The 16,011-nt window shown below is 39.8% G+C and overlaps 1 protein-coding gene and 1 pseudogene across 5 annotated transcripts in view; both read left to right on the top strand.

Annotated features, from left to right (window-relative positions):
* Positions 1–16,011, top strand: part of CEP112 (centrosomal protein 112) — a 471,778-nt gene that overhangs the window by 180,868 nt on the left and 274,899 nt on the right. For all 5 annotated transcript variants that reach the window (XR_007131880.1, XM_047758132.1, XM_047758130.1 and 2 more), the window contains exon 20: positions 12,407–12,589. Coding sequence is in view for 4 of the 5 variants with exons in the window: in XM_047758132.1 (XP_047614088.1) it covers positions 12,407–12,589 (183 nt within the window). In the remaining variant the exon portion in view is untranslated. The remainder of the gene's footprint in view (positions 1–12,406; positions 12,590–16,011) is intronic.
* On the top strand, positions 1,302–2,897 carry LOC125114711 (60S ribosomal protein L9-like; annotated as a pseudogene).

The following is a 16,011-nucleotide window of genomic DNA, read 5'->3' as shown; positions in this document are numbered from 1 at the left end:
TAAACAACTGGGAAATTTTAAGATCAGTTGAGATATTTAAAAAGCAGATGGCATGCAATTCCCAGTTTTTTTTCTTTGTAAATATTTTCATTTTCTAGATTTTTTAGGTAATCTAGCCTGAAAACATAGGCCTCTTTTAGACTATTGAGTCTGCATGGGGAAGGGATGCAGAAGAAAGCAGGAGAGGGCGGAGACAGAGGGAGGGGGAGGGACTGGCCTTGAAGGGAGGGGTGGGCTAGGCCTCAGCAGAGCAGGGGGACGGGGGCACAGAATTTGTACAGCTGCTGTAGGAAAACGGGCAGTTCTTCTGACTGGAGGTTTTTCTTTGTGAGATAGAAGAGCACTTGCTGAGACTTAGGCAAATCACGTGGAAGGGAGGGAGAGCTGACAGAAGTGGGAATTATTTGAAATTATTTTGGTGATGACATGACTGATCTGACTAGAAAAACATAAAACTTCTTTTTCGTGTTGAGGTCCCAGATGAGGTTAATGACTATGAAATTTGTGGGCCCACCTAAAATGTCTTCAGAATGGATTTTCATATGCTTGATTAAATTCTTCCTCTCGTAGGCTGCTGCTATTCTCTGTCTTTCTCTTCTTGCTCCTCTTATACTCTTCTCATAAGTCTTTTCTGCTTGGCTTTCTTTTTTCAGTCTACAATAACTTTTGAGCCTCCACTGTAGTCACCAGACTCTTCAGTGGTGATTAAGACAAATGCAATCCCTGATCCAGTGATGCTCCAGGTCTTTCACACTATTTTTTAACATAACCTCCCAACCAGGGAATGCAGCTGTGCTGCAGGGCACAGACTGGCCCTACAGGCAGCAGGCAAAGCCAGATTCCTGGCCTCTCAGGCTTTCAGAATAAGAGATCCAAACAATGAAGCAACAGAGCTTGGGCCCGTGAGTCCAGGCCAAGTTCTGGGAGCCTAGGTTCATAGAATGGGCACTGACACTTGATGAAAGGTGCATAAAGCAGGACCTCTTCTTCTTCGTCTTCATCTTTGTCTCCTTCTCCTTTGTCTCCTTCTCCTTCATCTCCTTCTCCTTTGTCTCCTTCTCCTCCTTCTTCTTCCTCTTCTCCAATGGGAAACCATTGGAGCATTTGAGCAAGTTCTGGTTTGTGTTTAAAAAGATTTCTCTAGCTGCTTTGTGAAGCGTTGATGGTAGTTGAGGTAGGAGAGGAAGCAGAGGGGCTGGTTAAAAGATGATTGTGGTAGGCAGGCAAAAGGTCACCATGGCTTGGACTTGGGTGGGATGGGTGGGGGTGAGGGCACGTGGTCAGACTGAGGATATATTTTGTGGGCAGGACTTGTTAATAAAGGAAAATGGAGTGTGAAGGAATGAGGGGACTCAAACATGACACCAGTTTTCCAGCGGAGCAACCAGGGAATGGTGGTGACAGACCATGGTGGAGAAAAGAAAGGAAGTCCCAGGACCAAGCCCAGGGACACATCAATAATTAGAGATGGGGAAGAGATGGAGGAAGTAGCAAAAATGACTGAGAAGGAGCAGTGAGGTAGAAGGAAGAACCAAGAAGGTATAATTTCCCATAAGCCACATGCAACAAGTGTTTCAGGAAGGAGAAGGTAAGTAACCAGTTGTTTTAGGTGTTACTAGAAGGAGAAGTTAGATGGAGACTGAGAACTGACCATTGGATTTGGCAAGGTCTTTAGCCACCTTGACAGGACCAGTTTCAGTAGAATGTGGGAACAAAAGCCAGAATAATATGGGTGGGGAGAGAATGGGATGAAAGCAACTCTTTGAGGAATTTTTACAGAAAGGGAGCAGAGAAATGGGGTGATAGCCAGAGAGTTACTTATGGTCAGGGGCAAGTTTTTAAAAAGTGAGATACTGTAAAACATATTAGTTGATGAGTATGATCCAATGGAGAAGAAAATGCTGATGATGTGGAGACGGATGGGATAATTGTGAGAACAACATGCTGCATTTGACAAGAGTGGACAGGATCCAGTCCACTGGAAGGACTCGCCTTCCAGCAAGGCCAGCCATGCATTCAGGTCAGAGGAAAGGCAGAGACTATGCAGGGTGACCAGTCAACTTGGTGGTAAGGAAGATGAAGTAGTTTTCTTGTGGCTATAGTCATCCCTCCATATCCATGGGAGATCTGTTCCAGGACCCTTCTCGGATACCAAAATCCAAGGATGCTCAAGCCCCTCATATAAAGTGGCATAGTTCTTGCCACATCTACTGCGAGAATGAAGTGCATTCTCCACAATCAGACTGTCGACATTCCAGAAAAGGTTGACCTCACTCTGCAAGGATGCACAGTGATGCATGGTTATTGCGAAGGGGCCCAGAGGCACTCTGAGGAGGGACTTCAGCCACATCAGTCTCCTTGGAAAGAAAAAAGAAGAGGCTCCGGGTTGACAGACGGCAGGAAAATAGAAAGGAGCTGGCTACTGTGTGCACTGTCTGTAGTCTTGTACAGAACATGATCAAGGGTGTTACTGGGCTTCTGTTAGAGGATGAAGTATGCCCACTTCCCCATCAATGTCGTTATTCAGGAGAATTGTTCTCTTGTTGAAATCCAAATTTTTTTGGGTGAAAAATACATCTGCAGGGTTCAGATGAGGGCAGGCATTGCTTGTTCAGTATCTCAAGCCCAGATAGTTGATTCTTGAAGGAAATGACACTGAACTTGTATCAAATTCAGCTGCTTTGGTTTAGCAAGTCACAACAGTTAAGAACAAGATATCAGAAAATTTGGGGATGGTATCTATGTTTCTGAAAAAAGGAATAGTTCAGCAGGCTGATGAGTAAGACCTGAGTTGTTTGGCTACAGAAACAGCAAGATGCCAGGTGATTCCTCAGACGCCTTTGTGATGTTTTAAGATACAGTGAAAGCTCTGTTGACTTGGGAAAAATAAAATAAAATAAAATGGCATAGTATTTGCATATAATCTACTCACATCCTCCCATATACTTTAAATCATCTCTAGATTACTTATAACACCTAATGCAATGCAAGAGCTGTGTAAGTAGTTGCTGGAGCACTGCAGATTCAAGTTTCGCTGCTTGGAATTTCCTGGCATTGTTTTTTGAATATTTTCAGTCCTCAGTTGGTTGAATCTGTGGACGCAGAACGCATGGATATACTTTTAGTTTTTGATTGCTCCTGAATGCCACTTGTTCCAACTCACAGCGATGGATAAATATGATGCATTGTAGGCAATGTGAGGAAAGTATAAAGAAAATAAAGCCTTTGTCCGTATGTTGGAGGAGTTAATTACCTGATTAATTAGTTTGTCCTTCTAAATTGCATGCTAATGGGAAACTCTGATGGTACTTATTTTTCCTATTCATTCAACAGTGGTGGAATACTAGACTGAGGAACTAAATGTGCCTTAGCGAAACAGACATAAGGTAAAATAAAATGTAGAGTTAAGATATTTTTTTTTCAAAAATGTTGAACTCTGCCTAAGAGGGTACATTCTTAGTTAATGAATTTTCTCAATTTGAGTGGCTTGAATTAAACCATTATTAAACCATAAAGAAAAACCTTGAAGCATGCGACTATCTGAATCCTTCTTAATTGAAATCTGGCAGATAAAGCCAGAAAATAGTAGCTAACTTTTCAGAAAGTTTTAAAAGCTCCAGGTAGTTATTGTCCCTCATTCCCTCCAGGAGCCAGGTGAGTATTTGAAGTGTTAACTGGGAAAGAAAACTGCCAGGAACAGAGCTTGCTCCCAGCACGGGCAGCACTGATGGGCCAACCTTCATAATCTCGGTCATGCTCCTGGCCTTCAGCCCCCAGCGTATCCTGAACTGCAGGGCTTCGGCAGGCACTGGTCCCTGGCTCTTGAAGGCTGACTATGGAGGAAGAGGATGGAAGAAGCAGTATATTCGCTGGGAGAGCCTTGTTCCATCTCTCATAGCACTTAGCACAGTAGTATTAAATTTTGGAATAAAGAGAATCTGCGTGACTAAACTGAACCGTTCGTTGATTGACAGATTTCATGGATGGCTCATTTTGTTGTAGCACATACCTCATCCTGGAGCCACAGGGCCATCCACAGATGACAGATTCTTTTTCTCTTCTTCACACACTGCCTATTTTTACTATGTCTCTTGGTGCCTCTGTCTATTCACATGTTGTTCAGAAAGTCAGACCATACTGTAGTATTTTCTGTGCTAAGATGTGTTTTTCCTCTGATTCCAAAGCTTGATTGCTCATGAAATAGAATGTCCAAGAGCACATTTTGTATCATATAACTGCAATTAAAAAAAGATTCCAACTTTTTTTAGTAAGGAATCTGTCTAGGGAAATGGTGCTAATTTTACAATAGACTCTGTCTCACTGGAATTAGAATTTTGGAGCTTTAGAGAATTTGGTAACTTTTTTGACATTTCAAATTCCCAAATACGAATGCAAATGGGAAACTGCTCAGAGAAATAGCCTGATGATGTTCAGTCTGTATTTCATAAAACAGGGAGACACAGGTGGTGATGCACTTGTCTTTCAGAGTGGATCTCAATGCCATGAGTCTCATCAACTACATAAAAGTCATACTATATTTCACAGCCAAAAAGCAAAAATTTTTCACAGGGAGCCCTGAAGTAGGATGTGGAAGTGTTACCTGTCAAGGCCTATGGAAAAATCTTTTACTCTCAATGGCTGGCACTTTAAATCGAAGTGCCTTTTGGTCTAATATATATAATTGTTCACAACTTTGAGCTGACGTTCATTTCTCTTTTTAAATCTGTAGCGTATTTACAATAGCTTGTGATTTTATTAGGTAGTGGTCTTCTCTACTGGTCCAGCTACACTGGTCGGCAGTGGGGATGGCAGAACGGCCTTGGCGTAGTATTGATGATGAGGTCAAAAATCTCAGGAGAATGAGTGTATGGGAGTGAATTATTACTTTAGGCCAGATAACCTGCACCATGGGAGGGTCTAGGAGATCCTGCCTGCACTCTGGTGCTGAAGAATGGACTGCTGATGGGGGCCCTGATACCACTCACCAGCTCTGTGGTGGCATTCTCCATATGCCAGGGCCACAGTAGGAGGTGTTGCTGTGGGACTGGGCTGCCGGCTTTCAAGAGGATGGCAGGGTTCCACAATGGCAGGCACCAGGTAGGGCACTGACTTGTCAGATGGAAGGTAGGAGAGACTGTGGCGGTGGGTAGCAAGGCTAGAGTGGCAGTCAGGGTGACTTGCCCTGCAGGAGTCTGTGGTGCCCTGAGGGATAAGAAAGAGACCAGTGGGAGTAATATTTGTACAACATCAAGAAAAACAAGTCAAGAGTTGGGAAGTGAACTTTCGACAATTCTCCAATGGGAAATCATGGTTAGACCCAGAACCCATGTGTGTTTGTTGAAGGGAGACCACGTCTCTTGATAAAGGCTCTTGCAATGCTGCAAGCTAATATTGCCCCCAAAGGGAGCTATAGCCATTTGACATGGTAAATGCATACAATGAAGAAAGCAGAAATTCTAGCAAAATTTTATCTTCCAGAAGTGACTATTGTTAGTCTTAGATGGTTATCTTTCCAGAGACTTATAGCAGAGCTAGTAGAAAGACAAGTAGGCATATAGATAAGAGCAGTTTTATAGAAATGGGAACATTTTATATTGTCCACTTTTACTAAAATAATTTTCTGTGAAATTAGCTGAAGTAAAGAAACGAGAAACCAAAGGAATGTCTGAAGTTTAGAAAAATGTTTCTTTACCATATAAAAGATGATGTCTTAGAACATTAAGAAATAGATTAAAAATGCATTGAGATTAGAGTCACTTAAATTTCATAATTCATTTTTTACTCTTTTATTATGAAAAGAAAAACTAACTTGCTTACACTTCCTTTCACCCACCTCTACCACTCTTATGTCCGTTATAGTATTGTTAATATGTTGTTGAAGTTTGTAGCATTTATACTCTGTTCCATAACCATAATCCTCACAGTTATATAGTTTTAAAATTTTAAATCAACTATATGCTCACCACAAGAGCTTTTAGCATAACTTTTCCTATCTGTGTCGTTTGTTTTGATTCATCTGTTGATTGCTGAGATTGCAGTTATTAAAAGTCATTTTTCCCAAGAAGGGCATTTAGTTGTTGTATTTGCTGTGTTTCTGCTTGCTTGAGAATCACTATATGTTCCCTCATTTTTGAAGGATAGTTTGGCTGGATGTAAAATTCCCTGGTCAACCTTTTTTTCCCTGAAGCTTTGAACACATCTTTCCACTGCTTTTTGGCACTAAGGGCTGCTCTTAACACAGCTTCTTTAGTCACCTCTTGATTGCCTAAATTTCATCCTCATAAATTTTTTTTTTCCTCAAGGGTGGATTAGGGTTTATAGTCCTTGAGTATTTCTGTGTTTGAGTTTAGTTATAATATTCTCGAGCTATTCTTTTCCTCAACTCCAAGTCAGTTTTTCTTGGTATACATTGTGATTTTTTGACATATGCATTCAGCTCTGAATTCATTTCAGGAAAATTTTCTGATAACATATCTGTCAATGCATGAATTTTCTTTTTTAGCTTTCTTTCTATGTTATATTTTCTTTATCACTTCCATGGGCCTTTCTTTTGACTATCCCAAGTCTTTTGACTATATCAGTGACTCCATTTTTAGCTATGTTTTTCAACTTATTTCTAATTTAGGATTAATTCTGTGATGGAGTTATTTGGTCCTTAATTAATTCTGTTGTTTTGTCTTGTCCTTAAGTTCTATCAATTGTACTCATGTTCTTGTTAAGTTCTCTTATTACTTTTTTTTTTCATTCTCCCCCCCCCCCCACCACACAGCACATGGAGTTCCCAGGCCAGGGATCAGATCCAAGCTACAGTTGAGACCTAAGCCACATCTGCTGCAATGATGGATCCTTAACCCACTGTGCTGGGCCAGGAATTGAACCTGCATCCCAGTGCTCCCAAGATGCTGCCAATCCCATTGCACCACACGAGGAACTCCTGTTTCTGATTTTTAAGATGCATTTTTCTCCTCTCCAGAATTGTGGGGCTTCCTTCCTCTCTTTCTTCCTTCTAACCCCATTCTTCCTTTTTTGCTGAGTTCTTTTTTAATCTGATGTCATATTTGTATATGACACTTCCTTCCTTCGTCTTGTTTGGGCTTAAATTGGGTGGCTCCACCCAAATCTGCTATTTGTTCTGGTATAATATGCATGAATTCTCTTTGACTCCTTTTCTGCCTTTATTTTTAGCCTGTCTATCTTCCTCCAAGTTTCACTTTGAGGGCATGGGTATTCTCTTGCATTTACTTTTTATAGCTTGAGATTATTATAAAGATGGAGGAGGAGAGCTTAACAGGGAGCTCTGAGCAACTTTTTGTTAGAGGAACTGATACCTGCTTGGTCTCTTAACATTTTATTAATGTCCTGTACCACGGTTTGCTCTCTGTGTTGGAAGTTTTATTCTTTTTTAATGGGAGCTTTGAAGCCTATGCTTCTATCAGAAAGAATCAGCCCCGATTTTTTAGTTTCACAGTGTTATGCGTTTCTTTCTAGCAGCCATTTCTATGTCTCACCCAGGTAGAACAGGGTAAAGGAAGCGATTGGTCATTAGTCTACTTCTCTCTAAAACAAAGGTTTTAGAGACTACGTCTCAGTATTATTTCCACTCAGCAGTTCTTCTTGCAGGGGTGCAGGACTGAATAATATGTCTTGCCAAACCGTATCAGCATCTTCTTTCTTTCCTTGACTACCGCCTTTTGAAATTCATGATGGAGATGTTATTCCTCTCTCCTTGTTTGGTTACTGTCATCCAATGTTCTCTTGTGGGTTTTTTTGTTTCTTGTTTTTTGTTTTTTCTTTTTAGGGCCACACCTGTGGCATGTGGAAGCCCCAAGACTAGGGGTCGAATTGGAGCTGCAACTTCCGGCCTATGTCACAGCCATAGCCACACCAGATCTGAGCTGCATCTGTGACCTACACCACAGCTCTTGGCGTCGCCTGATCTTTAACCCATGGAGCAAGGCCAGCAAATCCTCATCCTCATGGATAGTAGTTGGGTTCTTAACCTGCTGAGCCACAACAGGAACTCCTCTTGTTTTCTTTTTAACATTTGTTTTGTTCTTTTAAATTTTTCAGCTTTCCTTGCTACCTTTACCCAAAAGTTCCAGTGCCAGGTGTTCAGTATGAGGAAGAGTTTCCAAGGATGGGACACTGTTATTTCCTTACTGCTAAAACCACTCCAGCAGCAGCTGAATGACTGACAGTCAGGGTGTATTGGGAAGATTCCTGGACTGAGATGAACTAGGTAGCCTCTAAATCTCTCCAAATTCTTTGACTTTTGCGTTACTGTTCCTTGAAGTGAGAGCAGTTATCATCGAATTGTAGGACAGCTCTACTGCTAGGGCTCCCACCTGGAGACCCCTCCCCTTCTTCCTTTTCCAGCCAGAGGATTGGGGTGAGGGGGCTCGTTTCCTATTTCTGGCAGCTCTAACTCATTCTTATACCAAGGTTTGCAGAATATAGATTTTGCCATCTGGTTACATTTGAGGTTATTTCCATTAGAATTTTATATCATGGTTTCTCCTTTTTAATGTGTTGGGTACATTCTGTTACATCTATAATTTATTCTTCTGGTTTTTGGAATTGTATTATTGGAATGTATTGATTTTCTGTGTATTGCATACCGAGAAGTAAGGACTTATTCCATCCCTGTTGTCTTTTTAAAATAAGATTACTCAAAGGTGTTCGGGCCATATTTGCTTGCACTAATTTTGCTGTCTAGCAATTATCAGAACTTAAAAGATGTATTCTAAGACCCCTAGAGACCTGATTATCTAGCACTCCCATCGTGTTCTCTCTCGGGGCCTGGAAGGTGCTCCTGACCTTGGGCACTTGTGCAGAGTCTCAGTTGGAGGGAAGACACCGTCATGACACTGCAGAAGGATTCACTCTGGGATGGAGGGCTGTGCTTTCAGGGACTTCAGAGCTTCATAGCCAGAGTGTGTTGGGGGGTAGCACAGTGGGTGGAGCAGGGCTCTCCTTCATCTCCTGTTTGACCAGTGAAAAGGACAGTCTCATGTGAGTTAACCTAGTAGTTTCTAGGCAATAAACCATTTTCTCACCCAAACCCCTGCCACGAAGATGTCAAGTTCAGCATCACAAAGGCCTAGCAAATACGTGCCTGTGAGGCTTCATCACTTCCCTTGCCCCTGGAAGACATGCCCCTTTGCTTTAATACCCATAGAGTGGTCGTTAAAGTGTAGTTACGTGGTGGACCACTCAGTACTTTCAGGTTAGGGAACTTAAAGCCTTCCCCCCTGTATTACAGGGAGCTCTTTACCTGGCCTTAATTAAAAATTCCTTGGTGATGGTGTACCCTCTTTCCCCTGTAGCATATATTATGGGTTCTGGACCACCTTGACTTAGAGACCTCGTAACCACTCAACATTCGTCCTTGCGGATGCTGTCTCCTTTTTCATCCTCCACGCTTTCCATGATGTGCCACCTGCCTGGTCTCCATGAACTCCATTACACATTATTGTTGATCAACTGAAAGTATCTAGTAGCTCAAGGTAAAGAGGTGTGCTGCTTCATGTTTACCTTTGAGATGCCCCCACATGTGAAGGACCAGACTGGACAATCTGAAAAAACTCTTTGCCAACATTTATCTACCTAGAGGGAGCTAAGGAACTTGAATTTTAACACAGATCCCCCTCGATGATGGCCCTTGTGGGTATGAACAGCAACATCAAGATGTTTCCTAAACATTAGGGTTTTTTCCCTGGAATCTACCATTAATCTACCATTAATCCATCACCGCTGCCCAAAATTGCTGACAGTGAGGGAAGCTAGGCAAAGACTAAAAAGTGCTCATCAACATCTGTGTTGGCCACGCTGTGCTGAATTGAGCAGCAAGCCTGAGCTATTTCATTTTAAAGGCTCTGGCAACCCTGAGATTTGTTCATTAACTAGCATCACTGAAGAACAGGCCCTGACAAAATAGCTAACTAATTTAATAGTTTAATTTTTGAACATTTATCTTTAGGTTTCAAATTCCATTGTCTCTCTTTTTTTTGCTCCCCCGACCCCTGCTTTTCAGGGCCGCACTTGTAGCATGTGGAAGTTCCCAGGATAGAGGTCGAATGGGAGCTCCAGCTGCTGGCCTACGCCACAGCCAGAGCAATGCAGGATCCAAGCAGCGTCGGCAACCCACACCACAGCTCATGGCAATGCTGGATCCTTAACCCACTGAGAGAGGCCAGGGATTGAACCCGCATCCGCATCCTCATGGATACTAATTGGGTTCCTAACACACTAAGCCACAACGGCAACTCCCTGTTCCTGTTTGTTTTTTTGTTTTTTTGCTTTATTGTTTTTTTTTTTTTAATGAATAAACTGAAATTTGAACATGAGCAGGGTCACCAGTCAGTCTATCAGAACTCTTCAAATAACTCAGAGAATTCTTACGGAAGGGTGTTGTTCCTGGAGCCCAGAATGAGGCGGCACCATTACTAGTGATCACAGAGTGAGCCTTGGTCTTGTGCTTTTCTTTGGGGGAAAACGATAATTCTTCTACCTTAATCATAGGTCACTTGGTTATTTTAACTTAGATATTGTATTTTTCTTTCTATCTATTTTAAATCACCCCCATTCTCCCAGGTTTTTTAACCCTTTGGAGAATCAGATCTCAGTAGCACTTTTCACCTCCTCCTGTTTCCTTTCCGCTGTTACATATTTAAACGTGTTTTACTAAAATTTGCAATTGTATTATTACAATTTTTGATAGTGTAACACTGAGTAGAAATAAGAATATTCTAAAAATATATGAATGCAATAATTCATATACTCAGCTGTCTGAAAATGATGTAGTAATATCAATAGAATTTTAAATTCTCTTTTTTGTTGTGATTAACATTGTATTTGTGTGAATCCCAGAGTAAATCATGTACATTTAGTTTAAATAATCAAAGAGATTATTTGCTACCTGGTGTAGTATGTAAGGAGAGTGTATTACATATATATGTATATATAAAATTCTCTGCATATTGCCAACAAAGACCCCTATGTTTTAAACAAAAGTAAATTCACTAGAATGCCTCTTTGTTCTCAGATGCAAAATAAATTTTCCGTATTACTTTATATACTATTTAATTCCGATAACTATATATATTCAAGTCAGTATACTTTTCTTTTTTCTAAATAGTATAATAAATTTATGAGTTGTCAGAAATGTTGATTTTCCAACTCTTTAAGAAAAATCACAGTAAGAAAACATGTTGAAGCCTCCATTAAAAAAGCAATTTTAATCTGTGTTTTGATTCTTGATTTGCAGTTAGAGGATGAGAATTTTAAATTTCAAAAGAAAAGAACTTGTGAAATGTAGGGCAGCATGCATGCCTGGAGAAATGCATGCTATAGCTTTAAGATAAGGTAGTCTGGTGATTCATTGCACGAAACAGGATCGATTTGGAGCAGGCTCCTACTGTTAGCTTTTTTGAAGATGGATTCTCACGCTGAAAATAACACAACATATTCTAGATAACAGCAGTTTTTCCCCCTGAAATCCACCAAAACTGAAGAAAAATCCAAGTGACTGTTCTTAGCAGCTGTGTGGCCTGGAGTTCACTGGGGAAGCTGGCTTCCTGCAGTCCCCTATTCATCACCTGCTTCAAAGACAGCCTGGCTGGCTATAGTTTGCAGGCCAGGTAGGGTGCCATTGTGCACGGTCTGGGAGGATTAGTATCAAAGCTGCGGCAACCAGGCCCTTGGTCTCGGGCTGCCATTCAGTCTAGCAGGGAGAGGCTAAGACTGGCCAAGGTCACAGTCTCCAGTGTGGAGTGGACTGGGAAAGGATCCTGAGAATAGAATGCTTTTTATGAAATCATGGCGCAAGCTTGCAGCACAGCAGGTGCCCTTCTGGAACACATAACATCTGTTTATGTTGGTATACCGTAGCTGACAACGAGATAATAGAGCTTTGAAATTTATCATTTTATTTTTAAAAAAAGACAACTGTATATACAATAATCCAGATGCGTACTTAGCTTCGATCTTTTATTTGAAAACCATAAAGAAAACTGACTGATTTAATTGCTGCTTTTTACGTGTATATATTTAAGCAAAAAGCGAGGCGTACTGATTATTAACCATTTATAACCATTGCTGATCAGTAATACCCGAATTCTTGGGCAGGAAATACCTAGCATTCAACATAATTTTTTTCAATGTTCAGGCATTTGTGTCAACAGATTGCAGAAGGATTTACTGAATATGCCCAACTGTTTTGAATATTAGGAGGTTTGGATAAAATCCACCCCCCCCCCAAAATGAGTGTATTTTAAGGGTGAGGTAATAATGACGCAAAAATAAAATTTTCAACTTGGGTAAATTAGAGAAAAATTAAGCTGTCCATGAGTTGTCATGACGACAAGGATGTTCTGTTGATGAACTGTCCTCCTCATTGTCCAATCAGATAGTAGAGCTGAAGCTGGAGCATGAACAGGAGAAGACGCACCTATTACAGCAGCATAACGCAGAGAAGGATAGCCTAGTCCGAGACCATGAACGGGAAATTGGAAACCTGGAGAAACAGCTTCGCGCTGCCAATATGGAGCACGAAAATCAAATCCAAGAGTTCAAGAAACGAGATTCACAGGTAATTATCAATAATATTTGATAAAACGGGCATCTATTTTTTAAAAGTCATCAGCGTTTCATGTTTTCTTATTATTCTTGTTGATGCACGCTGTTTGATCATTTGCAAAACTGACATATAGATGTGATATTTTTTTTTTTTGTTTTCTCCCACCCACCCCCACCCCTTTCTGGGGATGAATAAGGTTTTAACTACAGAAACCACAGGTAGCCAGATTAAAAATCCCATGGCGCGCTATAACTTGGCCCCTTTTTTATAATCTTGTCTCAGTTCCTTTCATGATGGATTTTTTAAGGTATCTGCCCCGCACCCCTCCCCTCAGCCTTAGCAAATCCCTAGGAAATATATCAGCTTCACTCCTCGCTTTTTGTTTTAATCTCTGTAGGTGATCAAGCAGCTGTTTTAATATTTGCTTTTCCTTCCTAGTGTTGCTTTTTTTCACTAGACTGTATTTGATTAGATTACTCAGATGATAATTGATAAAAATGACTCCAGAGAAGGGCTATTTCCCATCAGGTCGGTCGCTTTTTCCTACATGCACATACACATGCCTCCTAGCCTCCATCTCTGTAGTCCCTGTTGGAAGCCATTTGGCAGAATAACCCCCAGCTGTGGTAGCATTTGACTCTTCAAACTTATGGATGAAATGTGCACTGTCAGCATGGAAAATTATCTTTATAAATTTCAGATGAAAAAAAATCTTATTGGGTGTGTTTCTTTGTGGTACAATACATTCTTTAGGGTATAATCAAAGGCCTTTAGTGTATCCTCTAGAGGAGGTTGCTGTGAAATTTTATTAAAGAAAAATTGAAGAGCAATTGATAATAATAAAAAGATAATTTTCCTTTCTAATAAAGCCATATAATATACTAGGTCTAAATACCTCTTTCCCATTAAACTCTAGCCATATTATCTATACCTTATAGACACTTCCTAGTCATCCTTCCTCCCCAAATAATGTCATTTTTAAACAACGAAATAAACCTTCTATTTGTTACCACATGTGTTTGAACAACTTTATAATTATCTAAGCGTAAAAATACTGCTGATTAAATAAGATGTTAATGTCTTGAATGGAGGGCGGGAGGCGGTAAGGCAAAGAAATAGGAGTGATTGGTTATTTTTCATTTGACCTTGAGTTGTCTTTTACTTTTGGATAATGATGAAGGCAATATAAATATACTCGGGGCAGGGTATTTGTCAGTAATATACATTTATAGAAAAATTATTTTAATTTGTTCTTGGGGGGGTTGTTAACTAAAGAGGTAGTCATTGTAGTAGCCATGGTACCAGAATAGTCAGGTGGTTCCTGTTAAATCAGCATGATTCATATTTTTGCCACAACCTAATCATTAGAGCCTTTATAAAAATGTATGCTGATCTTTTGATTATTAATCACACAATCTGTTAAGAATATTTTCAAACTTATATTCTCCTTCAAAGATGATGTTAAGCCTTACCATTGTCTTCTTTGAGAAGGTATTTGGGTTCTGAGTCAGTGTAGGGTTTGTTTGCGTGGTAGAATTGAATAATCGATACAGTAAAATACATTCATTTATACACCTTCCAACTATTTTGTTGGTGTTGTGGAAAGCCAACACAAATGGAGGCCAAATTTAGAGGAAATCCTTGTGGTTTTGCATATGTCGTAGCTGCCATATATAGGGTGCGGTTCATCCCATGTAACAAAAGGGAAATTTTAGAATGATTACATATAATTAAGCCACAGGGAGAGTATAATAAGGTTGTTAATTGACTTTCTTCTAATTGAAGTATTAAGATTGAGGGACCATATGACTTCTTCAAATGCTGTGGCATACGATTTTATTTCTCAGATTTTCTGTCTTTCTTGGAACAATTGGAATTGCTCTCACGGGATTGCTAGTAAGCAATGGAAACTTGGGCTAAATGCATTCTTGATCAAAATGAAAATGATTTTCTGTATAAGCTATCCTAAGTTGTTTTTAGAGCACATATTTTAAAAAAATTTTGTCTATAAGTTACATTTTTGAAAATCTTGTATATACCAAAATGCTAATAATTTGTATTTATTTTTGGCTATTTATTGGGGCTATTAATTCACAGTTTCCTCAGGTAAGTCCTAAGCTTTCCAGATATGTCTTTTCATGATTGTAGTCTGAATAATCTAATTTATAATACCTTTCAGGTTCTGAATTCCATTTACAAATTTCAAAAAAACAAAGTGGCATATTTTTTTAAAAATAGAATAGTCTTTTTAAAAATTACTGTTTTGTGGTTTGATGCATAATAAATGCAAGTGACTTCAATATTGCATTGTGTAATTTTCAGTTTTAGTTCCAGGGAGACATTTGATTTTCAGTTCATGTCTGGCTGCTCCCATTTAGCGATGGAGGCCATTTTGTAAAAGGACTAGTTGGAGTACTTAATCAAAAGGGGACAGTGAAATATCTATTTTGGATACTATGGCTTTGTTTGCTGCTTTTCTTCTGTCAGGTTCTTGAATTCAGGCAATATACTAAATATCTACTTTTGGCCTCTGTTGACTATGTAACATGTTGTATACCAATAAGAAAATTATTATTATAAAGTATAGCCACCTACCTTCAGGTGAATCATATCAACTAGGAACTCCCTTTTGGTGCATATAATTATTATAGGTTTGTTATTATTAAGTAATTTCTCTTTTAGAGAGAAGCGATAGGATACAGTAATACAACTAAGGACAATTAACCATTTCCCTTTTTTTTATTTGGTGCATTTTGCTAATTATTCTATGCATATATTATACTTTTGTCATAATTCCTTGATTTTCAGTGGTGGGATATTTTACGTTGTGACACTTACAGTTGCTAAAGTGCATATTCATTTTTACCACCCTCATATAAGATGTTCAGTCTGGTATGTACCCGAGGTCGTAATGTTAAAGAAAAGCCATCCGGATCAGTAGATTTCAGGACATAGAGAAATTCAGATATTTTTCATTTACCAGATCCTTCCTATTGAAGTTATTTCAGAGAATGATTTGATTGAGTCCACCATGTTTTTTTAATGTAAAGAAAATATATAGTTTTGTTACGATCCTCGTAGGAAAGCTGCTTCTACCATGGTACTCCTCCATGCAGTTCTTGTTTGGCTTTTGAATTGCAGTGTAATGAAAGAATTTCTGAAGTTTATCCCTTTGAATTAGAAGAAAAACAGAACATAGATTCCTTGATCCCTGGATTGTTCTTTTGGACCCTGAACCACTTAGCGTTTGCTTGATCTTTACTGCTTATTGCCGGAGGGAAGGGTGTGCGTGAGTACTGTAGGGGCTGTTAACAGAGAACCTTTGTGATATGCTCCAGAAGTGGTGTCACCGTTTGGGGATGGCCGTCTGTGTGGCCCTTTGAGATACAGACCAACTGAAGAGTTGGGGTAACCACAGCAGCCACCAGGAACCA

Source organism: Phacochoerus africanus, chromosome 14 (genome assembly GCF_016906955.1).
Source record: "Phacochoerus africanus isolate WHEZ1 chromosome 14, ROS_Pafr_v1, whole genome shotgun sequence".
Taxonomy (NCBI): domain Eukaryota; kingdom Metazoa; phylum Chordata; class Mammalia; order Artiodactyla; family Suidae; genus Phacochoerus; species Phacochoerus africanus.
This window is presented reverse-complemented; position numbering and strand designations above follow the sequence as displayed.